Source organism: Propithecus coquereli, unplaced genomic scaffold (assembly GCF_000956105.1).
Source record: "Propithecus coquereli isolate 6110/MARCELLA unplaced genomic scaffold, Pcoq_1.0 Scaffold50, whole genome shotgun sequence".
In the NCBI taxonomy this organism is placed as follows: domain Eukaryota; kingdom Metazoa; phylum Chordata; class Mammalia; order Primates; family Indriidae; genus Propithecus; species Propithecus coquereli.
In genome coordinates this window covers 4,797,843-4,823,350 of record NW_012150841.1, presented here as the reverse complement: position 1 = coordinate 4,823,350, position 25,508 = coordinate 4,797,843, and the positions used below count along the sequence as shown (strand labels likewise).

Genomic DNA, 25,508 nt, shown 5'->3' with positions numbered 1-25,508 from the left:
TTAGGTTTGCTTAAGTTTAGAGCAAAAATAATTAAGAATTCCAGTTTTCCAGTTGGAACTAAATTTCTTGCACCAAGAATTTTTGCCCCCCCTTTATAAGTTCCATATACTGCATCCTATTTCAAGTGGGATCATATGAGAATAAATTCTTCAAGAACTGAACTCGATCTCTCTCCTGGTTTCTGCTAAATACAGATCATCTTAGAATATACAGCTGAAAGCAGCCAAATTTCCCTCCTATTATTCTTTTCCTAACACTAATCCACATTCTTTCTTCCTTTCACATCCTTGACTCCGAGAGGCCTGGGTGGATAATTCAACAGGTAGAAAGAGGGCACCCTGGACCTGACATTTGACCTCAAAATCCCAAACATTTAAAAAAGGGCTTGAAGAGTATTTATTATCTCATCCAATCTCCAGGGCTCTTGTATCTTGATAAATGCAAAGTGACCCTTATAAATAAGATTACCAAGTAGAAACTAATATTGAAACTATCTTTCACTATGACTTCAGTTCTCCCTTTTTAGCTGTACACAATGTACATGAAGCAACACACTTTCCAGACACAGAAGGAAGAAAACCTTCCTTCTGTTCCCTTCCATATTCTCTAACATTCCATCCCTTTCCTGATTTGTGTCTGTCTGATTAGCAGAGCTGTGGAAATACTAAGACTGTAAGGAGAGCTTGCACATACAAAACCTATGCCAATTTCTTAAATCATACCCAACTAGAAATCGATGGCATAAATCTTCATCCTTTAAGGAAACTCCATAACAGATTAAAATGATGAGTATCATATGTTTACAAATGATAATTCAAGTACTTCACTACTTGATATCAATGTAGTTTGGAAAGAAGGGACATTATTTTATGCATTATAATGGGTATATAGCAAATAAAATCTTCTCCAAATTATAGTAACTAAAAAATGTCAATGAGCATTTTTAATAGTGTAGACCTTTTAGGATTTCAGCTCTAAATAAACTGATCTGACTCATCTGGACAGAGGTTTTGGCAGAAGTGGGATCGTCTAATATGCACAACACTGATTAAAAACATTCTAAATCATGATGTATCTATGCTTACATCATTGCCAAAATGATTCATCTGTGTAGGATATATTCTTGCTGCCAGAGATGTCACGTATCGTCTTGGCTAGAAACACACAGTCACATCCCATTATGGTGAACTCTTAGAGTTTATCCAAATTCTTTCCTCTTCTGGAATTTTGTCAGGTTAATACCGCTTGACACATGTGGTCTTAAAATTTTCCATTCTAAATCTACTGCCATTTTGGCATTTGGCTGAATCTGGCCTTATGTGACCAGAATCACACTGAGTATGTTTAGTTTGTTGAATTTTAAATCTATAATGTTTATCACATTATAGACCTATTGACAACCAAGGAAATGTCTGCATTTGAGACTCTAAGATACTTTTCCTTCTAAATGAGGCTATATTTTTTTTATTTAATTCGATATTGTATTTATATAACATACTAAATCAAGTAGTTTTGCTTAAATCTGCTTAGGTTAACTGTAGCCATTTTATGTTATAGACAGGCAAATTTAAATACTGGACAAACAGTTTATTGACCCAGTGCAAAACCATTAGCATGGCATTTCTTCTTGGTCATTTGAAATATTTATTGGCATTTTAGAACTGGTCATCAAAAAACCAGAATGAAACATTGGCCTTGAATGCATCATTTGTGAACCTGTTCTTGCTTATATTTCATTTCACAATCAAACTCTAAAGAATGAAGAGTTTATCTGAGAAATACAGAAGGGCAACCATCCTAAATCCACGCACTGTTAGCTTTATGAGCATATAAGCACCCATTATATCGTGCGAAGTATTTATTGCAAATGGGCTTTAGCTACTAAAACATGTAGCTTCCTTTCATGTTGTGACTAAGTAATTTGAGAACTCTTTGGGCTGAAAATATAAAGGTTGCACACTGATCGTCAGCAGGGAAAACTGCTGTCAAATCAATGCATGTAACATTCCTCACAAATTGCAAACAAGGGCGTATTGGGCACCTGCGGTGCGTGGTCTCTTTCACTGCAAATGCCAGATTTTTCTCAATTGAACTCTGACGTAAAGTTCAGTGATACCCAGTGTCTGTGGAGTTATGGCACTACTATTTCTGGATTTGTTTTTAAAAGACACTCTCCTGCTAACAGCATCTTTTCATTCTGCCATCTCTTACCTCCTTCTCTATATCAATACTATCTGGCATAGTCTTTTCGTGTTGACTTTTACTTACAATATTTAAAACTTCTTTAAAAGGTACAAAAAAAGTTTGAAATACTGTAATTTATTTTATTTAATAAAATTAATTTTAGGAAGTTTTGAATATTGTAATTTCATTTTACTTAGTATAATTAATTTTTAAGTAGTTTTATGTATTCTAATATGCTTTGGGCTTACTGGTAACAACCTGGAATGTCATAAAACCAGCACCCATGGTCCTTTTTCTAGCTCTGACATCCTTTTTTCTCCCCTTAAGAACCTTACTATCTACCTTCAGTTCCCCACCCTTTTCTCATTCGTGTTTGTCTTCCTCCTGCAAAAGTGACAACAAAAAACACTGTATTTTGAAAATTGAAAGCTAAAAAAAAAAACTCAAAAAATCCCCAAAACACTCAAGCATGTGACTAATCATGGGCAAAACATCTTAATTTACACTTTGACTCAAGCCTTTTTGGAAGCTACTAATACTCAGTCCTACTCATTCTTCAAGGAACCACCTTGTATTCTACAATCAACCCACATGGTCTTGAGGTTGTTTTAAAGAGGCCAGTTATGCTGCTTTTTTAACAGACTGGATTCAGGAACAAATACAGCAGACTCCTTCTCTGTTGTTTTCAGTAGTGACAAGTAAACTGATCGAGCAAATTCTCAGGCTGCTCAGTCTCCCCACAGTGCCCAACTTTTCACAAAAGCTACTAGTTCTATGTTTATTGACTAGGTCTCAATTCCCACAGGCCACAGAACACCGAGGGCAGTATGTAATTCTGTGGCCTTACAGCCCCACCAGCCCTGCTTGTTATCATTTAACCATAACACAACCGAGATTTCCCAAGGAAATTCTTGTCTTTTCTACTACTCCAAAACAGGGCATAAGGCATACTAACGAACTCAACCATGGTTATTTCTCAGTCAAAGAAAAGTGCCACTTCATTTGTCATATTAGTATCTGATTCCAAACGGCATTTTGATTTTGCTAAAGGAATTGATGAGAAGTTGCCACAGAAAAGGAGGAAAGCTAACTGCTTGAATACTTGGCCCACAGAAACCCTGCCATCAGGCTTGCTGGGCATGCCATCTTGGATACCAGATGGACAGAGCAACCGATGTTATGACCACTATTGGCTTTGTTTTGACCATTATCTCTATCATGGAATTCCTGCAGCACCCCCAAAGTGAATATACTGGAAGCACACTATAACTGTCACTATCATTTTAAAATATTCCTCTGAGTTCATAGGAAGAACAGGAAAAAAGTTACCTTCCTACTGATATCTCACATGTTACTTTCAAAGTTCTTGCACATTTAGCACGTCCTTTTGTGTGATGTTCACATCCGCTCTTTTCATAAGGTGGGGAAACTGAGAGTAGGAGACACTATTAGTGCCCAATCCATGTGCACTTCTATTCACCATTCTTGAAATCATTGAAGACTTATTACTACAAAGTCACCTGAGGCCTTTCTCTGGCTGCAAGAGTAGGCTCAGTCTTCCCTGGGAAGTGCTGGGGAGTTAACTACCCTGGGGAGCAGCCCTCAGTGAATCACAGGGTTTCTGGGTAAATAGCCCAGCTTCCTCGTCCCTCAGGGAGGTCCTCTCTGAAGTGTGTTTCACAGTGTCTCCCAAAGGTTCCCAGTGGGATTGATCCACAGGTGCCCACAGCAATAAGCTGCTCATGAACATACCCTGAACTGTCCACCTTCCTGTCTCACTTCCTCGCTCCCATACTGGTGATTTCAGGGCTCACCTCACAAATAAACTACTTGTATACAAATCCTTGTCTCAGGGTCTGCTTCTGGGGAAGCTCAACCTAAGACACTGGGGCACAGAGAAGATTAATATCTGCTAAATACCACACAGCTACTTAATGGAGAATGAGGGCTGGAACCCAGGACTTTGGATTTCTGGTACATTTACCAGATTAGGTTGCCCCTTGCTAATGACCAGCAGTTTACAGAATTGGTTGCAGGACTTCTTGGCAAAATGAGGACACTATAAATGAAACAAAGTTGTTAGATGGCTAGTCTTGGCCTTTTAGGAACATAGCACTACAGTAGGAGGAAACAGAAAAATAAAGGGTAGTAATTACCTAGCATGACGAAAGGGACTCCCAGGAAGGTGGAATTGTATTTCCCACCAGTAAGATTGATGATTCCAGCTGCAGTGAGAGTGGCCAGGCTTATGGTCACCAACCCGAGCAGACCTAGCCAGGGTTTGCTGCGGACGCAGTCCTGCATAGAGCAGCAGAGGATGGCCATAGTGACCACCAGGATCAGGCTGGTGACCAGGTAACGTTCTGACACACGGCTGGTCTTCTGGAAATCTTCCCTCAGTGATGAGGACGTGTAAGGGTACATTTTGACTTTGCTGTTGGATTTCTGGAACAGTCTGACAGTGTCGCAGAAGCTGGACTCCCACCTCTCAGCCACCATGTCATTGAGACTGTTGATTGACTGCAGGTAGTAGGTGAGCTGGATGGCCTCTGCAGATTTCACCCGGTCCTTGCTGTGCACGGTGACACCTCCAAGCTGATGCCCATTGTACACGGCCCTCCCGTCCTTTAAGTGAGTGATTGGGTATGTGATAGCAAAATTGGTCCGATTGGTGGCCCGAGCATTCTTTAGCTCTTCCAGGACATGCACTATGTCATCCACGATGCAAGTCTTATCATTATTCAGGATACATATGTGGGCAAACGTGTAATTAAAACCAGGCCTTGGAACCTGGATCTTGGTCACAGCAGCATGCAACTGTGGGGAAAAAATGACAGTGTTTATTACTGAAAAATTAGATGTTAATAAGACAGACATCAGCTCTGTGGGTTTGAATATTTCTGTTTTTTGTTTTTTGAGGGGGGAGTCATTCATTCCATTTCTAAGCTAAAGAGTTGAAATTAAATATTATAACCTGAGATAAGAAATAGATAGTAGGGACGCAAAACACACACTTGACCAGTGGCTCTCACAGTGTGTCCCCTAAACCAGCAGCATCAGCACAACCTGGGAGCTTGTCAGAAATGAAAATTCTTGGGGGGGGGTGGAGCCTAGGAATCTGGGTTTTCACAAGTCCTCCAGGAAATTCTGATGCAGCTAAAGTTTGAGAAGTGCTACATTAAAGCACCAGCATTATTTCCATATGGTCTTTATTTGCGACCCAATTGGTCTATAATGTTTGGAAATCTTACATAGGTCCCCTGTTCAGTCTCCCTCTTGAAAATGTGATGTAAAAAGTGAACTAAGGTACAATTCCGAATGCAGAGGTCCTCTGCAAGTCCATCCTTTGCTGCTGATTTGCAGGGCAGCTAAATGATCTCCTCATGCAATTCAATCACTCTCTACCATAAAAGACAAGAAGTTCACCTTGAGGGTCCTTGTATTCCTTGGTTTTCTTTGTCTGTATATGTAGGAATAAAGAAAGCTGTAACTGTAAGAGCCTGGCTGGGATACATGGGAATCATGTGAAATGAGAACAATGGGATTTATTCTGCATGTTACCCCCACGTTGAATTTGCTTTGCCCAGGTACTGTATGCCTGCCATCAAAGTGCACATGAGAATACAAGCACAAATTTAACTGCCCCTACTACATGCCAGACACAGTTCTAGGCTCTTTATACAGGTTAGCTCATTTAATCCTTACAAGAAACTACAACGTAGGTACAATTGCTAGCCTCATTTTACAGATGGGAAATTGAGACAAAAAAAGCCAAGTCACTTGCCCAAGGTCACACACATGGTAAGAGGCAGAGCTGGGCTATACCAGGCAGTCTGGCTCCGGAACCTGTGCTCTTAGCTCCTCACCATACACCTCTGGGCTGGCAATGCCAGTAGCTGAATGAAGGTTCTTGCCAGCAACTAATTCCTGAATTTGTGCTTTTACTATCCCACCCCTAAAAATCACAAGTAGGAATATGTGTAATCTAAGATAAGAAAACAAGGCAATGTAGGGGCAGCAAGGGACTTAAATGAGCTACTGCCATGTGTCAGGGCTTCACACCTTAAGTTCTCTCAACAGTTCATTTTACAGATGAGACAACTGAGGCCTGGGGAGGGCATGCAGGTAGGGGTGATAAGGCCAATCGCTATCTTTTTTAATGGCATTGTGTTACTGTTTCAGTGGTAGCTACACAGGTCCCTAATTTAACTGTTTCAACTAGCCAGCTGCTTGTCCTTATGGTGGCTTTGCCTTCTCTGTGTAAAATGTGGCCAGTCTGGAAAATGAGGCCAGTGGCAGACATGTAGTTGAGTGTTAAGTAAATGAGTATATCTAGGACTGTGCCTAGCACTGTGTGGGCTCCCCCAAAAGCACAGATAGCCATTATTGCATATCTGATGAACGAAGAACATTTCATTTGTAAAGAAAATAGACTTTAACATACACAGAGTAGCCATACTGGAGCTGTGCCATTACAACTTATAATCTTCTGAGAGTCTCCATGACCCTGATAAATTTTCTCAGATTTCTGTTCTAGATAGGTAATTTGTTAAGACATTTTGCTGTGCACGTGCCTGGGTGAGTGGGATATTATGCTTTTAAAAAAATGTCTGAGGGGCACCGGCTGTCAAAGTTTTTTTTTTTTTTTTGAGACAGAGTCTCACTGTGTTGCCCGGGCTAGAGTGCCGTGGTGTCATCCTAGCTCACAGCAACCTCAAACTCCTGGGCTCAAGCGATCCTCCTGCTTCAGCCTCCCAAGTAGCTGGGACTACAGGCATGCGCCACCATGCCCGGCTAATTTTTTCTATATATTTTTAGTTGTCCAGTTAATTTCTTTCTATTTTTAGTAGAGACGGGGTCTCGCTCTTGCTCAGGCTGGTTTCGAACTCCTGAGCTCAAACAATCCGCCTGCCTCGGCCTCCCAGAGTGCTAGGATTACAGGTGTGAGCCACCGCGCCCGGCCTGTCAAAGGTTTTTTGTTAGCAGAGAGCATGAGTTGTTAATCCTAATTTTCAGTGCCTCTTTCCCTCACATCTCTTCACGGGTACCAACCTTCAGGTTCATAAAACATTTTATTGTATTATGTTTGGCTGAAATATTTTGAGTTCTTTCATATATATTAATATATATGAATATTAATATTATAGCTACATACACAGGGATATCTAAGGGGCTATTTTCACAACCCTAAACATATGCTAATTGTTTGTTTTGATGCTTTGGGACTAATGGTGAACAGAATGTCTTCAATGGTTTTAAGCTGTGAAAGTGTGTTTTTATCCATTCTTTTCTAAGCATGGCCCAGTGAATTTTGATTAAAAGAGCCCCTAACTACAAAAAATTTCCAAAATGTAAAAGGTTATTTTGGACAAGAGAAGAACTAAGGAATTTAAAGACAAGAGAGTTTTGATAAGAGATGAAAGAAAGACTTTGGGGAAAGATTCAAAAGAGGCTAGAAAAGGAGTGGTATTGAAAGCATGCATATGTGTAATATTTAGTGCATTGTTTGTTCCCATGAGCAGTGTAATAAATCTTCCTTAGAGTGATTACTAAATATGTCAAGAGAAAAAGATTGCCAAATAAGATGGTGTTAAGCCACAGGGCTGAACCCAATTATAGCAAGGGGATATTTTCCATCCATTCTCTAAGTTGACCATGCCCTGCTGGGTGGGGAGTTGTAAAGTATTTAGTGATCTGCCAACTCTGCAGATCTACTGCTATGACCCCCAAGACCATACATTGAAGAAAGCAGGCACCACGTTAACCCCTGTACCACCAGACCATAGGAAAATGAGAACCTTATTGAAGTCTGAGAGGGCAGGTTTCTTAACTGAGCACCAGAGCTGCTGTAAGATGTGGCTGCCTTGACTTTCTGATGGAGTGGTGGGCAGAACATGTGTCACTTTTGCTTCTGAGTGGCAGGGTGATACAGAGTGACAAAGCAGCCAGAGAGGGGGTGCTTGCTGAGGCCACCCACCTGGCAGGGGGAGTCTGTGGGATTCTACCATGGGATAAAAGGTGAAAGGATAATAAGAGGCATGGGAAAGGAGAGTTAAGACGGACTCCCTTCTATGACTTCTGATAGCTGAGTTCTGATTTTTGGTTCTTATGACTGTGCATCAAGTATACACACAGTCCACTCTTGGACATCCACAAAGTCATGGGCAGACAAACTGCACATGCTACCCGAACATCTACCCATATAGGGTTTTAGAATGCCCTGACTTTCCTAAAGGACCCCCACTCAGGACAGTAGAAACATTAGTAGATATTCTAAACTATGGTACCAGATATATTCGCAGGGGAAAAAGGAAGCCAGAGATCAAAGCTATGCTTCAGATAATACACAAAATGGACAACCACAATCCACACAAGCTTAATATTGAACTAGGTAAGAGACTTTCTTTTCAGAAAACGAAGGGAAAATGACACAAAGTAATAGTCCTCACCCTTGATGTGGTCTGAATCTGTCATGCGAAGCAACATATAATCCATGTTTCTATCACTATATATAGATTCTAGATGATTCACCCAACACACATTCAACAAGTACTCATCAAATCCCCTATGTTGCCAATAGCAGGATAATTTATCTGAATTTAGTGTGCTTGTACTCTTGCATGGAAAAATCACTAAATACAATGTCCAAAACAAAGGAAATATCCTAACAGTAAACAATGCCAAGCGTTTTGTACTAGTAAAGCCCAATCCAATGTCAATTCTGATCAGAACGGTTTTGATTATTATTGCATTTGCTGTGAAAGAGGCCGGACTGAACGTTAAATTGAGATTCATTCTAAAGCTCTGAACATAGCATTTAAATTATTAGCTGCTTTGCTCTCATCACCCTTCAGGTTAAGAATAATGATAACAGTAGTACTTTCTGTACAGTTTCAAAAATTTATTCAATGCAAAGACTCTATGAAAATGGTTAAATGATTATCCTCAATTTACAGCTGGTGCAACTGAGGCCTAAAGAATTTCAATCACTCACCTAAGACGACCAAGTTTAAGTAAAAGGCAGATGCAGGATTCTAAATCATGTCTTACTGCACAGCAGGACACTTACCCTGGACCAACACAAATTCAGCAGTGAGGATGTAGAGAATTTAGAGAAGAAGAGTCAGCCCGCCTGGTTCAAATAACTAGTGGTGGATATGGCTGAGCCGTGGGACGGTCACACATGGAGATGTGGGGTCCAATAAGAGACACCAGAAATAATCCAAACAGCCAAACCACATCTCCAGATGGCAATATTATATGGCAATATTAATAGGAAACGAAGGGGATGGGTTTTGAGTTCATTGATTTTTCTTAATCACCATGTAGCCTCTGAAATTACTAAATAAAACATTTCAAAGACAGGCTTACTAAGAAAAAAGGCCATGGACACAACGAATTCAGTAATAAGAAGTTATGGCTTCCAGTATGGCTTCTGCTAATTACCTTAGAAGTATCAGAGACCTTAGGAATGTCACTCTACTTCTTTAGGTTTGAGAGTTCAGGTCTCAGATTTATCAGTAAAAAAAAGGGTACTGATCTAGCTAATCTGTAAGGACAAACCCTTCCAGTTCTAACACTATATAATTCTAAGATGAATGACATTCACAAACTATACAATCAGATACTGAGTGAGAAAGTTAACTTTATCAGTCTGAGATTTTATTACAGCTGCTTGAGGTATGCTTTTCTAAAACATTGATGTTCTTTTTAGGACAATGACAGACCTGATAGTAGATGAAACCCAGAAGGAAAATAGGGTAAAGAAAATAGGTTTCCTGACCAAAAAAAAAAGATTCCCTTCTCTGAGTGATTTCTCGTTCTGGGGAGGCACTGGCTCTTATAATCCCCTTCTGCCAGAGCCTGGGACAAAGCCAGTGTGGGCTGCCGGTCATGACAGGCCAGAGTCTAATTTCCTCTCTGCCTCTCCTTGGCACACTCGGATCTTCCTCAGAAGACAGCAGGGACACCTTGTAGAGGAGAGTACAGAAGGGATCTGGGAGGAAGGAAGTATCTGCTCCTGAGTGGTGACTAACATAGGAAAAATACCTGTGGGTTTAGAGGATCTTATACAATACCTTTCAGCTCTTTTGTATTTGTTTCTTGTTGAAAAGAGAAGAGGGAAGGCAGGATGGCCACTGTGCCCATGCAGAGCAATTAATATGCTCTGGGAACAGCCTTAAGCAGTCCCCAGGAATCTCATGTGCTAGGGAAGACTCGGAGAAGGTGTGGGTTCCCCAGGTTCCAGCAGGATGGAGCTCCAGTCACCTCCAGTGGGAGTTAGCCTGATGATCCCCCCTTTATGGGCTGCCTTCCCTTCCTTGTCTCACATTCCCACCCCCGCTTCTGCTACTCCCAAAGAAGCTGCATGCATTTTAAAAATGTAAAAAAGGAGACTGTGGTTTGTCTTCCTAACCTATATCATTTGCCCCCAAATATTACCTTCCAAGTGACACTACATCAAAATTGCTTAAGAATGCTTTCAAGGAATATCTGTTTTTCACCCCTAAATGAAATGTTTTCTTCACTGAATCCCTCCAAATCCCAGGTCTTGATCTGGGTCTATCTATATTTTGCAACTGTAAATGGGTAGGTACTACCTGGCAAGGTATCCTCACCCAGGACACAAGAAAACACCTTGAAGTGGATGGATCTGGCCACTGCGGTTCATAAATTACGCTAACTCCTTTGGTATTATGTTCTGTCTTTGCATGATCTCACTCTCACCCACTCTCTTTCCTCTTCTTTTAATAGAAATGCATTACATCAGAACACCAGAAGTCGCAAGTTGGGGATTGTTACCATGATTCATTTGTAGTGCAGCCAAAAGCAAGTTAGTCATCCCTTAATAAGTGAACAGAAATATCATTCTGCCTTTGAAACATTACATTTTCAGAGGACACCAAATTTAAGCTGTGGATGTAGCCAAACAAGTGACTATCTATCCACACGCTTCCTCTGCACATGTGTGCCTGGTGTCATGCTGACCTGTTCCAGTGACAAAAGACAAATGGTCACCTCTGTCAATACCGCAATGCGAGTGCAAGTCTGGGAGAGTGGAATGCTTCTGTTTTGCTCCTTACTTTACAGAGGGGTAAACGCTGTTCTTGCGGGTGTTGACACTGAAAAGCAGCCAAGGCAGCCCCACATTGTAATTCCCCAAACAAGCTGAATTTGTCTTTGCAGACTTGGCTGAAAAAAACAAAGCAGCTTTGGATTTGAAGCAGATAAATCTCAGATTTTAGAAACAAAAAAATAATGACGGTGAAAGAAAATGCAATAGCAATATCTCATTGCAACTTCTGCCTGACTCCATATTGGTCTGGATGAGAAAGATAATACAATGAACCACAGGTCCAATAATCTCTTTATTTCTATGATCTGGGAGAAAAATCTCACTTGGTCTTGATTTTTTAAAAATCCTTGAGATCGTGAAGATGCTTGGCAATCTGTAAAGTTAAACTTTCTGATTAGAGTGTTTTTTTTTTTTTTTTTTTTTTTGAGACAGAGTCTCACTGCGTTGCCCTGGCTAGAGTGCCGTGGCGTCATCCTAGCTCACAGCAACCTCAAACTCCTGGGCTCAAGCAATCCTCCTGCCTCAGCCTCCCGAGTAGCTGGGACTACAGGCATGCGCCACCATGCCCGGCTAATTTTTTCTATATATTTTTAGTTGTCCAATTAATTTCTTTCTATTTTTAGTAGAGACGGGGGTCTCGCTCTTGCCCAGGCTGGTTTCGAACTCCTGAGCTCAAACAATCCGCCCGCCTCGGCCTCCCAGAGAGCTAGGATTACAGGCGTGAGCCACCGTGCCCGGCCGAGTGGTTATTTTTTAATTCTCTAAATTCTCACTTGATTTCATGGTCAAGCTTAAACTTCAGTTGAGCACGTTTGTGGGTGATGAGTTTTGCTGGATAGCTCTAAGAGGACTGGATGCTCAGAGAAACGGGAGAATGTTAAAGCTGACTGAGGGGCCAAACTGCAAATGGAAGTGCCAAAGAGCCAAGTGTGCAGGGAAAAGGCAACAGTTGTCTTAAGATTTGGTTAGGAGAACACAAATAATCATTGCAAAGAACAGGACAAACAGGATGCCAAGGACGTTTAGGTCTAGCGAATGACCTGAGTGGGAGGAGCACTGCATCAGGAGTCAGAAGGCTTCAATTTTAGCCCTGGTTCTGGATCTCGATGGTCATGTGACTTAGAGATAAACAAAAAATGAACCGATGAAAACATGCCACTTCTTTGCTCTAAATCCCTCAAGGATTCCCCATTATGCTCAGAGCAAAAACCCAAGTGTTGACTATGGCCAATGACATGAGAAAGTATCCTTGCTGACCTCTCTGGACTAGTGTCTTACTATTCTCACATCATACTGCTTGTCTGGCTTTTGAGTCTGCCTGGAATGTTCTTCCTTCAGACACCTATAAAACTTGTGTCCTCACTTCCTTTACTTCCCTGCTTAAATGCAATCATCTTCCCTGACTGCATAGCTAATTTAAAACAAAGCGGCATCCCTTGGCATCACCATCATCTTTTCTTGTTCTGATTTTCTCATGGCCCCAATCATGATAGGACGTTATCAAAGGTTTCATTGTTTCTTTTTTAAAAAAATATTTTTATTTCAAAATATTAGGTGGGTATAAATGTATAAATGTTTTTGTTACATAGATAGTTTTATAATGCTTTAGTCAGGGCTGTAAGTGTGCCCGTCACCTGAACATTGTTCATTGTACCTGTTAGGTAGGTTTTTATTCCTCCCCTCCTCCTCTCCCCATTCCCCTTCTTGATTTCCAACGATTTTTACTTCTTTCTGTGCCCATGTGTGTCCATCAATTAGTTCCAAATTCCTAGGGAGTACATGTAATGATACAAGATGGTCACTGAACACTGGAAAGAAAGTACTGACCATTGTTTCTTTATTCTGCTGCCCCCACTAGAATATGAGTTCTGCTGTGGTGGAACCTGTGTGTGTTTGGTCCACCTCTACATCTCCGTTACCTAGAACAGTGCCTTGAACACATACTCAGTTAGCTGTGGATTAAACACATGAACATAATAATTTCGTGAGTGAATGGACTTTAGTCTGTCTCATGGGCATGATGAGGGCCAAATGAGATGACGGATATGCATGCCTTTTGTAAACTCTGGAGGGCTACACAAATGTAATTATGTTATCCTATAGCAGGAAGCATGGATAATATCTCCTCTGGTTAGTGGTCTTACAGCTGTCCAAACATAACCTAGAGTTGATTCCGGATTGCCCTGGACCCCTGATCTTTCCCAATTTGACAACATCTTGTGCTTTAGTGGGAAGGATGTGGGTTATGACATTAGAATGCCACAAGTTCAAATCCCACCTCTGTTAGTACTAGCTGTGGGATTGTAGCAGACACAGCTGGGCCCTGCCCACATCCCCTTGCCCTTACCACTTTAGCGCACCAGCCCTATTTCCAGTCTGCTGTGGAAATACTGGGGTATTAACATACTATCTCAGTCCCAAGCAGCCTGGACCTGTGACTAAAGACAGTCTGTGTATAAACAGCTCACATGTCCCCCAAGGTGGGATAACCCTGCAGCATGTATTTCTCACTGTGTCCCAGAGTTCCCCAACAGGATTAGGCTCCAGTTGCCCACCGGGCAAATGGCTTGACAATGTCCCCATAACTGACTGCTTCCCTTCCCTGTCTCGTGCTGCCATTCTCTTCTCGGTGCTTCCTGGGATTGTCTTCTAAATACACTATTTTCGTGGAGTCCTTGACTCTGGGTCAGCTTCTGGGGGAATCCAAACTAAGCCAATGACTTTAGGCATTTAATACAGTTTCATTATCTGTAAAATGGGGATAATCCTTACCACATAGGGTCATTATGATAACATATAAAAGGTGTCTGGCCTGGCATTTAGTATTAGGTCAAACCATATAAAATTGCCATTTGTGTAGGTTAAAAAGTGGTTCAATAGTTGCAGTTTCATGTGGTTCACCTAACTGACCTACAGTGAGTGTTTGTTCTTTCCCTTTCCTGGCCCTTCCTCCCCAATATTCCTGTCAGAACCTAAGTTTCCCTAGAGGGTATCAGAAAAATGTTTTGGTTTCCAAGAGACAATTTGGTGGTACCAGGGCAGGCTTTTAGAAAACAGACAACAGTTTTGGGCTAGGAAGGAGCTCACGAATCTATCCAATCATTCCCTTTTCCAAAAGCAAAAACAGACCTGCACACATTTGGGCATAAGCTCCCACATGCAATTGTAATTCACGCTTTTAGTAGTTTCAGCTTAAGAAAAAAAACCAAAAGTCAAAATGCCATATAAGCCATATCCGTGAAATATCCGAAACTGTGAATAATTAATAACACTATTAAATCTAAAAAAATTATGAATATGTGTCTCTACCAGATGAGCTCTTTGGCAACTTTTTTTTCCTTGAAAGGATTTTCTAAGTTTCTTATGGGCACTGAGCTTGAGAATAATGAAAATTATGGCTGATGAAAAAAAAATAAGAAACAAGTTCCACCTAATGAGATGGTAATGGCTCTCCTGAATTATGGACCATGAGCCTTACAAGAATGAGTACTTGATGTCATTCATAAAACAGCGTTAATATCTGATAGTGCATTTTTCCCAACGATAATTTTTCTATGTTCTCAAGGTTCTCATACAAAGCTACTGCCCTTAAAAATCATACCGGCATTTCAGCTGCTGCCCTCCATTTCCTGTTCTAAAGAGAGGTCTTATAGAGCAAAAGGTCAAGCTATGATAGTTTCTGTGATTCAGCTTGCTAAGGCCTTGACCCTTCTGGGAGATGCTGATGTTGGTGGCATGGTTTGGCATCATGGAGATAGACTGCCTGACTCAAATCTCAGCTTTGGCACCTAGCAGATGAATGATCTCGGACACGAAGCTGTTATTTAATGGCTATCTCTGTGCCTCCGTTTCCTCATCTGTAAGATGGGGACAATAATAGTACTGTCTCATTGGGATTGTTGTAGGATAAATGAAAAATTGAATGTAAACTGCTCGGTAGTCTCTGACACACAAGTGATACCTAGTAAATGTTTGATAGCCAAAAAAACACAAAAGAATAAACAGAAAATTCCACTTCTATCTTCTGGTTTTGCCTTGCTCCATCCCAACTTTTTTTTCATTCAAATAATGGAACTTCCTCAGTTCTTGAAAAGTATATTCAATGAAATGTAAAGGTGACAGATTTTTGCTCACATCTTTGATGAGAGACTAAAGGATAAAATGGGGTTAGAAGCATGCATCAGTACAAATATTTGAAGAGAATAGCTGGATAGGATAGTATGTGTTTAAAAGTTGGCACTTCCTAATTCCAGTATAAGCTCCCAGCCTAAAAACTATCCCCTCTTCTTCAGGTTAGCCCCCTAGTTAGATGACCATGCACAACAAGTAAAGGAATCCAGTGCAGGCAGGTAAAGATGGTGGGGGTAAAAGAAGGAAACCAAAAAGTATTAAGTGCCTACTAAGTGTTGGACATTGTTGAAAGAATGCTATATCTATCCTCCCATTTAATGCTTACAGCAACTAAGAGAAGTAGATATCATACTCCCATTTCTGGGTGAGGAAACTGAGCTTCAAGAAGCTTAAATAACTTGCCCAAGGTCACAAATTTAGTAAGTGTATCAGCCCAGATTTAAATCCTGGGCTCAGAAGATTGTCCCCTAATGGCAGTTCCTTTGGCAAAATCCCGTAATCTCTCTGCTTTGGGCATTTCAATATTGATAAATTTGCTGTTTGGTATTAAGCTTAAGCACGGGCAGCCCATAGCATGAGATGGTAATGATGCAGCAAAGTCAAGGGGTCAAACGTGACAAAGCAGCCTAGGAAAAGCAACAAGACTCTGACCTGTATTAAATAGTGAAGCCCAGCAAATGTCAGATATTTACAACAGAAACCTCAGAGAGAAGCCACAACCCCATTACCAATGACAAGCATGCTCAACCAGCTAGAGACAAAGAAAACAGATGTGAAAAGAGACAAGACTTTCATCAGTCCAGATAGCATCCTTTGCATCATGGATGTTTCCTATGTTACCCTCACCGCACCCAGACTCACACACAAGGGGAAAGAAAAAACAAAACAAACATTTACAGAAAATATTAGTAAAAAGGCCTGGCAGTGTGTGGATTTATTGAAAACATCAGATTGAAGTTGAGGGTGTTACAGGACTTGGGTATCATCCCTCCCCAAAGGCAGTTTAACACTAGAATATATATGCTCATGAGGGCAGGGACTTTGTCTGTTTCACTCAATCCTGTATCCTAGGCACCTAGAGTAGTGCTTGGCACGTGGAAGGAGCCCAAGAAAGACGTGCTGGCTGAACCTTCAGTGTTTGTTCCTTCTTGCTGATTTATATTTTCTCTGGTGACACTGAATGATACTTCATTTGTACCCAAAGGCCACCGTGCTACATGCATATAATTTACATCTTAAATAAACAGATGACATTGAATTTGGTCCTGTTGCTTACATGCTGAAGACAACTGGTTAGTCTCATTAGACAAATGAATATGATTAGACTATAATCTAAAAAATGTAAGAGCAGAGAAACAATTTAGGTAGGCAATTGGGGACTGAAATAATTATGTGCTATACTTAATTATAGGGTAGTTTGAATTTTTCATGTGTATTTGTGTTTTGGGTTTCTTTTTTATTTGAAAAGTTTTTTTTTTAATACAGAAGTCTAGAGACTAATATAAAAAAATCTTGTGTACCTACCACCCAATGTCATGTCTATTTGAAGATTCTGCTTCTGCTATTAAGGTTGTTGATGGGTAGTATGACCATATAATTTATCATCCCAAACTGGAACACTTTTGAAAAGTGCAAGAGGGCACTGTTAATTTTATAGGAACAGCAAGCATAAAATGGAACCAACCCAAGCAAACCAGGATATATACTCTCCCTGTCCATGGATGTCTAAGAGGATGCAAGCACTGATGTAACTTCATCTGTTTACGCCTCGCAGTGGACCTGAGATGACAATCCTTTGGTTTGCAGCCCCATCACTGCTGATGAAGCCTAGAATATTGCACCTGATACTACCTTGTCATCATAAAGGCCTCCAGGAAAATAATTTGGGAAAACTCCTTTTGTCTCCAACCACTTCCAGCCACACTACCTTCCCACCACTGCAATTTCCTTCCACGTCAAGGCTCTGATGTTTTGCAGGATTCAGCTATCCTGCAGCTCAGTTTTACTCGCTACTTTAGAGGTGGGGTGCATCCATAGGACCCTTAGAACATTTCATCTAGCTTCCCTGAGCACACCACCCCTGCTGAAATTGACAGATGGCTTCCACTCAGCTGTCTCACTGACATGTTGCTTCTGGAAGTGGATTGCTCAGCCAGGAGCAAAGATTGCTTTCATGTCCGAAGATGTCACTCTGGATGATTCTATCTTGCTTTAACGCTGACAGTGGCTCGCTGACTTGGCTAATGAAAATTTTCAAGGCTCACAGATATGAAGTCTGTGATGGATCTCAGACATTGGGCAGGTAGGAGGCCAGAGCTTTTTTTGCTTTGTTGAGAATTAGAGATCATGTGGATAAAGTCTTCTGCACCTCATCACCAATTATAGCAACGACCCATTTACTCCACATGTATTAAGTGTCTACACTGTGCTGGGAATTATGTAAGTCCCGGGGAGATAAAGAACATTAAGACATAATTTTACCCTCTAGAAATTTAGTGTCTAGTGGAGGAACTTCAGGCAGATTCTCAGAATTGGTTAGCACAGGCAAATCACAAAGTGAAGTATTATAGTGCTGTGATAGGAGTAGCTAAAGGGTGCATTGGGGTACAGGGAGTCTAATATGTTGATGTGTGTGTGTGTGTGTGTGTGTGTGTGTGTGTGTGTATGTTGGTGAGGGGGATGTAGGGGTGTGTGTGTGAAGCACGTGTGCAGCAGTGGCGAGAGTGCAATGAAATACAAAGTTGGACAGGAGACAGGAGCCAGATGAGGGAAGATTTTCTCATTTATCCATTCAATGAAATTTATTAGTACCTATTAGTAAATCTTACCTCAATCCATGTGAACAAGACAGATATGGCTCTTCCCTCACAGAGCATTCAAACTAAGGGAGATAAAGACAAGCAGTGAGGCAATTAGAAAATCTGTGTGGAGTTCTAAGATAGGAGAAGTAGAGGGTATTAAGAGAAGGGTACCCACACTGGCCTTGCGATCATCAGGGAAGCCTTTTAGGAGGAACTAACTTCTAAATCAGGACCTAAGAATGAGGAAAAAGTTCATTACGGGCAGAGGCTTGGCCAGGGGTGTGGAACTGAAGGAGAGATTATTTTAGGCAGAAGCTATGACATGGGCAAAATTTCAGAGGCACAAAAAGGATGTCTGGGCAAATGGAAATAAACTGAGAGGAAAGTCAGAGAGGCAAGCAAGGTCCAAATCACACAAGGCCTTGTTTGTTGAACTTGGAAGACAGATTTTTTCCTGCAGGCAAGTGGGAGCCAATGAAAGGTTTTAGACGGGGGATGATTAGAATTGTGTCTTGGGAAGATCACTCTGCCTGAAGTGTGGTAGCTGGATTGGGAAGGGTGAAGAGTGCATTCAGGGAGATGGAGCGAAACACTAATGCAATAACTAGTTCACTGGTGAAAAGGTCTGAACCACAGTGGAATACTAGCTTGAAGGAAGCAAAAGTTTTATGTTCCTACTTTTTTATAGATCTGGACAGCTTAGCCCAGGGAGTAAGCCAGGTAGTAGAATTGGATGACAAGTTTCAGCTCCGTGGTACTGATTAAACATTTGGGATGCATTTCCCAGGGTTGGGTCTTAATGTGCTATCAGTTGCAGATTTATAGATGCGCAGATTTAGCTTATGTGCGGCCTTTCACTTTTCTGTATGTACACTTCTAAAGTACAGTCATAGATCATACAAGCACAGAAATTCCTGGCCAATTGCTTCAAGTTCCTCTGTAGCAGATGTGGTTGGCACCCTGTTCATAGCCCTTATCTCTTGAGAGCACACCTGCCTGACTTCAAATGCCAGCACCCACACTTCTTTGTCAGAGAGCCTACTTTGCCATCTGCTTGGCAGGCCAGAAGTGCTGGGGAATTAACACCTCTTGGGAGCATCCCTCAACCAATGACAGATGGGAGTTGGCCTATAAATACCCAGCTCCCTCCCCATGGGGGGGATCACTCTGAGGTGAGTATGTTTTAAACTGGTTCTCAGAGCGTCCCCAGTAGGATTATGCTCCAGTTGCCCACAGCAGTGGCCTGCTTAATTACATGCCCTTTTAGGTTCTGTCTCCTTTCTGTCTTGCTCCCCTTGTTGTTGCCCTTCACCTCCAAAATAAACTGTTTTTACTTGATTTTTTGTTTCAGGGCTGGCTTCTGGGGAAACCCAAATTAAGACAATGTCCAATAATATTCCAAGTCTGAGTTTTCCAGTGTCCTCAAAACATTAAAGCATTTTAAAACCAACTTCCCAATGTCTTATGTGGAAATAAAACAAAATTTAACCCCTAGTGAGTTAACTTAGGATTTTGTGGGCTTCTTTTCATACTCAACGTTTTGTTGGTGGACACGTTTTTCTGATGATGCACACAGTAGGTATGCAGTAAATATTTCTCCAAGAGGCCCTGATAAGTTCATGAGTATAGATGGCCTGATGCTATCAACTGCACTTTCCCCTCATTTGGGACATAGTCCAATATTTTCATTAAGGCTTAAAGCTAATCACATGTTGGGTCCAGGGTATACTGATGACAAGAATACACATAACTCCTCAAGAAGGGCTTAGGCCTGCATCCTGCCAGGAATGGAGAATTGCGAGATGACATGATCTCTCATTTTTCTTCTTGCTGATGATAAAGGAGGCAGGCATTTCTTTGGCTTTTACTTTATTTGAAAAAAAAATGCTGAGAAACATAGTTAGAAGCCTCTTTGCATCCTTCTGGAACATCTCAGCAGGTAAGGTCTCAGGCTTCAGTGTTCTCTGTTGACAGCAAATGCTGGAATATTGCCCAAGTTGGACGAGAGTCCCTATCTTTACATTTTTGGATTTCTGCTGTTATGGCAGTAGGTGTGTGGGAGAGACAGCTGATGTGTTCACTGGATTCTTTCCCAGGCAGTGATGTGCCTGGGGAGTATGTGCTGATGGAGACAAATTCTCCTTGCATCGGCACTGCTGCCAGTACAGGTGTTGAAAGTCTCCATGATGGCAGTGTGTTGGATGTCAGTAAAACTGAGCGGCCTTGTCTGCCAAGATTCAGGCTGCCTTTCTTCTTGGTACTCACCATTGTTGGATGCTCTGCACTGCTAGGATGGTAGTCTAACTCTTTCACCTTACTAACAGGGTTACTGACCAGAACGTGTGTGTGTTATGTGTCTATATTCTTCAATATTAAGGTATAACATCTATATACAGTAAAGTGTACAAATCTTGTGTACAGTTTAATGAATTTTTATATGTACACACCCATAAATATTGCTCACATCAGGACATAGAATATCTACAGCATCCAGAAGGTCTCTTCATATCCTTTCCCAGTCAATACCCCTCCACCCCCCAGAGGAAAACTTTTCTGACTCTATCAGCTTCAACTAGTTGTGCTTGTTCTTGAGCTTCCTATAAATGGAATCATGTAGTATGTACTCCTTTGTCTGCTGTCTTTCCTTCAACCAATGGCCTATGCAATTCATCCATGTTGTGTTTATCAGTAGTTTGTTATTTTTATTTATTTTTGCTGTGTAATATTCCATTGTGTGAAGATACCACAATTTATTTTTCCATTGTCCTGTCGGTAGGCCTTTTGGGCTATTTCTAGTTTGGGGGTTTTATAAATAAAACGACTATGGACATTCTTGTACATAGCCTTTGGTGGACATATGCACTTATTTCTCTCAGGTATATACAGTGTTGTGTTGGTAAATGTTTAACAATCAATTCCCTAACAAAAATAGCTCTGGTTTATAAATGTTTGTAAATACCCCCACCACGGTCAATTTCAGGCTACCGGGGGATGTGAGTTAGGAAGAGATGTACCTAATCATCTTTTAAGGGGCCAGTAAGAGCCAGCCCCAGCGCACCAATGGGTATATAGACCCAGGGGTGGAATTTCGGGATCATAGAGTAGGCGTGTATTTAGTTTAAGTTTTCCAAAGTGATTTTACCATTTTACAGTTCCTCTAGCAATGTATGAGAGTTCTGGATGCCCCATATCCCCAGCAACAATTGGTATTATCAGTCTTTTTAATTTTTATCATTCTGGTGGTTGAATACTGGTATCACGTTTTGGTTTTAATTTGCATTTCCATGATGACTGAAACTAAGCACCTTTAAACATGCTTATTAGCCCTGTGGCTATCTTCTTTTCCAAAGTGCCTGTTCAAGCCTTTTGCTCCTTTGGATATTAGGCTGTACTGTCTTTTCCTTACTGACTTGTAGAAGAATATCCAAGTTCAAGATCAGTGAGAGTGACTGTAAACACTGCAAGAGAGAAGAGCTCCAGAGGCAGCCTGGCATGCTAGAAAGAGCCTGACACTGGAGTCATACAGACCTGTGTTCATATCTAACTAAGTTAGTCACTTCCTGATGACCTTGAGGAAATCACCCTTCTGGAGCCTCAGTTTCCCCATCATCAAAATGGGATTACTGTCTTGCGGTGTTGTTGATTTCCTGAATGAGACGATATAGATAAAATGCCTAGAAGAAAAGCCCACCACAGGTGCTCAGCACTCTTTTGTGTACTGAGAAATATTTCCTTGTCTCAATCAGAAAATGTAGTTGGCAACTTCACCAAGGAGTTGCTATTCATGAATTGCATGATGGTTTTAATTTAATACCTAGAAATTCAATATTCTTCCTGACTGTCTAGTGGTGTTACTGTCATAGAGCAAGTGCCTCTTCTTATGATGTGAGGATTGTATTCTTTGTGAGAAGTAGCACTTCTCTTTTTGTGGGAGCTACAATGGCAAGGTTTACCAGATCTGATACTCTGCTGATTCTGCCGTAACTTACTTGATGTGAGGCAGGAAGGATCTACAGGGTACTTTTTAGAGCCCTGTCTTCTATTTTGGGGGAGAAGCTGTTGCAAATCAGCACTAATAAGAAACAGGCTGTTTCGGAAAGGGCTGCATAGTGAGCAGCCAAGTTGCAGTCCCCCACTCTCTCTTCTAAGAGTTTGGACTTGTGAAGAATGATGGGCTCAGCTTAGGTGTCATTCCTCCAGGAAGCCTGCCCTGGAAATACAGATTAGGCCCTGATCCCCTGTGTGTGGACACATCTGTTTCATCACTTGCCATATTATAATGGCATCTTCTTTCGGCTCTTTGAAGGAAGGAACTTAGTCTTGTTCTTTGTTATATCCTCACTCCCAGCACAGTGCACGCAAAGAGTAGGCACATAAAACTCAAGATAGAAACGTTCTGGACATGCCAACATACTCATGTACAATCTTCTTGGCATCACTAGCATGCATTAAACAGCTTCCCCTTGGATGTCCTGAAACCTAGTTAAATATTGAGAAGTGATTAAGCAAAAGTACTAGCTAGTTCTCAGAGATTCAGGGAATAAAAAAGCAAAACAAGAAAACCAAAAAAGCAAACAAACAAACATGAGGAACCAGAACAAGTAGGAATAGATGATTGTTAAAATGGGTATATGTACTTTTATGCCTATAAAAGTAAAGATACTGTAGCAATTTAAAAACAAAACAGTATTAACAATACTTTTCTAGCCCAGCTCTCAAGGGAATACACAGGTAGACATTAATACAGGTATTTCTAGAAAGAATAGCATATTGGGCTTAGGAATAAAGAGATTTTAAGATTCTCAGTCTATCATTTCTTCTCTCCTTTTCCAGGCTGAAGTAGCTTCGTCAGAATCAATATAAAACAGCCTACAGATCTCAAACTCAGTTTGGGTTCATTTAAGAAATGGATGAGCTTAGGGGTTACTCTGTTACCTTGTAAATAACATAGCTAGGAGAAAGCTGAGACATAATGTAATAGAAGAACGTGGAACAGCAGTATTTCTGTAAATGCCACCTTAATGTTTTCCATCTCATGTTAACCACTTAAAATAATTGTCAAAATCTGTGATGGGCCTATCATCTATTATGAGGTGCTTATGCATAATGGGTACTAGTGGGTTTTGTAACTTTTCTAAGTTAAAAAAAATGGAGAATAAAAATGTCCTTAAAGAGGAAAACTGAAATGCTAAAGAGCAGACCATTTTGAAGTGGAAACATTTTCACAGTGCTTTGTACACAACTTTTTGAGAGATCCCAATAGGCAGCATAAACAGCTCTCCGTAGGGAAGTCTCAGATTTTTTTATGAGGTGGAGAATGGTGGCTTTGGCAGAGCACCCTGTAAAAGACAGACTGTGAGCCATTGGCCACTTCCCACTTGTGAGTCTGAGGGCAGGGTGCATGTTCTCAGAACACCTTCCACGGAATCTTGGGGTCTATTAGCAGTGAGTGCTGAGGAAGCTTTGCTATGCCTGCTGCCCCGCTGCCCCAGGGCAGGGAGCAGGAACTCCTGCAATCTGCACCTGTTGCAGCATTTGGCTGGATTCCAAAAAAAAAAAAAAAAAAGCCTCACAGGAGCAAAAACCAACCAACCCCAAACAAGAATTTAGCAGAGGAAGGTGGGAACAGTTAGGAGACAAGTTGGGAAGGGCTTTCCAGAATACCCACAGTGTCTAATAGCAGTAAAAACAAAGTATTTCACCTTGTTCCCAACCCATTCTAGCTCAGCCTCCTGAAGATTTCCTTGTATATATACTTCAAAATTGGGGGTTAAGAAAGTTGTGTGTGTTTTTCTTTAAATAAGCTGAAGTTATGTTTAGTTGGCACAAACAACTGACCGGTTTTATTTCCTTTTAAAAATATATTTGTTTAGATAGGCCATGGGAAGGTAGCTAGGTTGCAAGGATTGTGGCTTTACACATTTTAACTCAAAGTTTTGTGATTTTTTCCCAACATAAAACAACTGGAAGAGGAAGGACTGTTTCCCTAATTTTTCCTGGCTGTATTTTTGCTGCCTCCTCCTCATCCTGTGCTGGTTACTGACACCCTTGATCGAAAACCTGTGAGGCTTGCTCTGCACGTCTCGCTTCCTGAGCCTGAGCCTCTGATCCAGCCCTGCACAACCCTGCCCATTTGAACCACCTGTGGAACTTTACAAGCTCAGATGCCTGGGTCCACCCTCACACCATTAAATTAGAATCTCCTGGTGATTAATCTCAGACTTTTAGCCATTTGTATTTTTTTTTTAAGCGTCCCAGGGGACTATAACACACAGCCAAGGTTGAGAACGCTTGCATTGATCAAGTCTTGTCACTTTCACCTCCAAAATCTCTCAGATCCATCCTCTCTTCCATTTTCATTGCTCCTGATTTGGTTCTAGCCCTTATAATCTACCTGGATGACAGAAACAGCTTCCTAACTTACCTTTTTTTTTTTGCTTTCAGTCTACTGCCACCAGATTTATTTTTCTGAAACAAATTCAAACTTGCCTTCCCTCTGCTTTAAATCCTCCAATAGCTCTCCTCTGAAAGAATGATGGAATCTGTTTACTTCTTAGATGATGATGGACAACAGTTGCTCCTCATCCTAGGCAGGCTCTTTATTAGCTTAAAATGGTTTTTTTTTAACTTTTTATTTTAAAATAATTTAAGACTCATGAGAAGTTGCAAATGTAGTTCAGAGCTCCCATGTACCCCTCACCCAGTTTCCCCTAATGATAACATCTTGCATAACCATAGTACATTATCAAAACCACAAAACTGACTTTGGTACAATACTATTAACTATGGGGGCCTTATTTAGATTTCACCAGTTTTTACATGCACTCTTTTTTTGTGTGCATGTAGAATACAATGAGATTTTATTGCATGAGCTTAATAGTTTAAAAAATGATCTATTTTTCTATCCAGCAGTGGTTCTCAACACTGATTGTACATTAGAATTACCTAAGGGAGCTTCAAAAGTACCTGTGTTTGGGCCCACCCTAGACCATGCTTTAGTTCAGCACTTCTTAGACGTTAATGTGTATACGAATCAACTGAGGATCTTGTTAAAATGCAGATTCTGATTTAGTAGGTATGGGTGGAGCGTGAGAGTCTGCAGTTCTAACAAGGTCCTAGGGGATGCCTACAAAGATGAGGCTGCCAGTCCTTGGACCACATTTGTAGTAGTCCACCCTGGTTTTAGACCACTGAAATAAGAATCTACGGGTTTGAGGCCTGGACATGGTTATATTTGAGTTACTCTGGTGATTCTGATATGTATCCATGGTTGAGAACTACTAAAGTATGTGATAGAATTTGAAGGTTGTGTGGT

General features: G+C 41.0%; 1 protein-coding gene across 1 annotated transcript in view; it reads right to left on the bottom strand.

Moving 5' to 3' along the window:
* The window catches only part of PTCHD1 (patched domain containing 1), a 52,314-nt gene that overhangs the window by 9,200 nt on the left and 17,606 nt on the right, over positions 1 to 25,508 (bottom strand). The window contains exon 2 of the mRNA XM_012656329.1: positions 4,342 to 5,002. Within this exon, the coding sequence (XP_012511783.1) occupies positions 4,342 to 5,002 (661 nt within the window). The remainder of the gene's footprint in view (positions 1 to 4,341; positions 5,003 to 25,508) is intronic.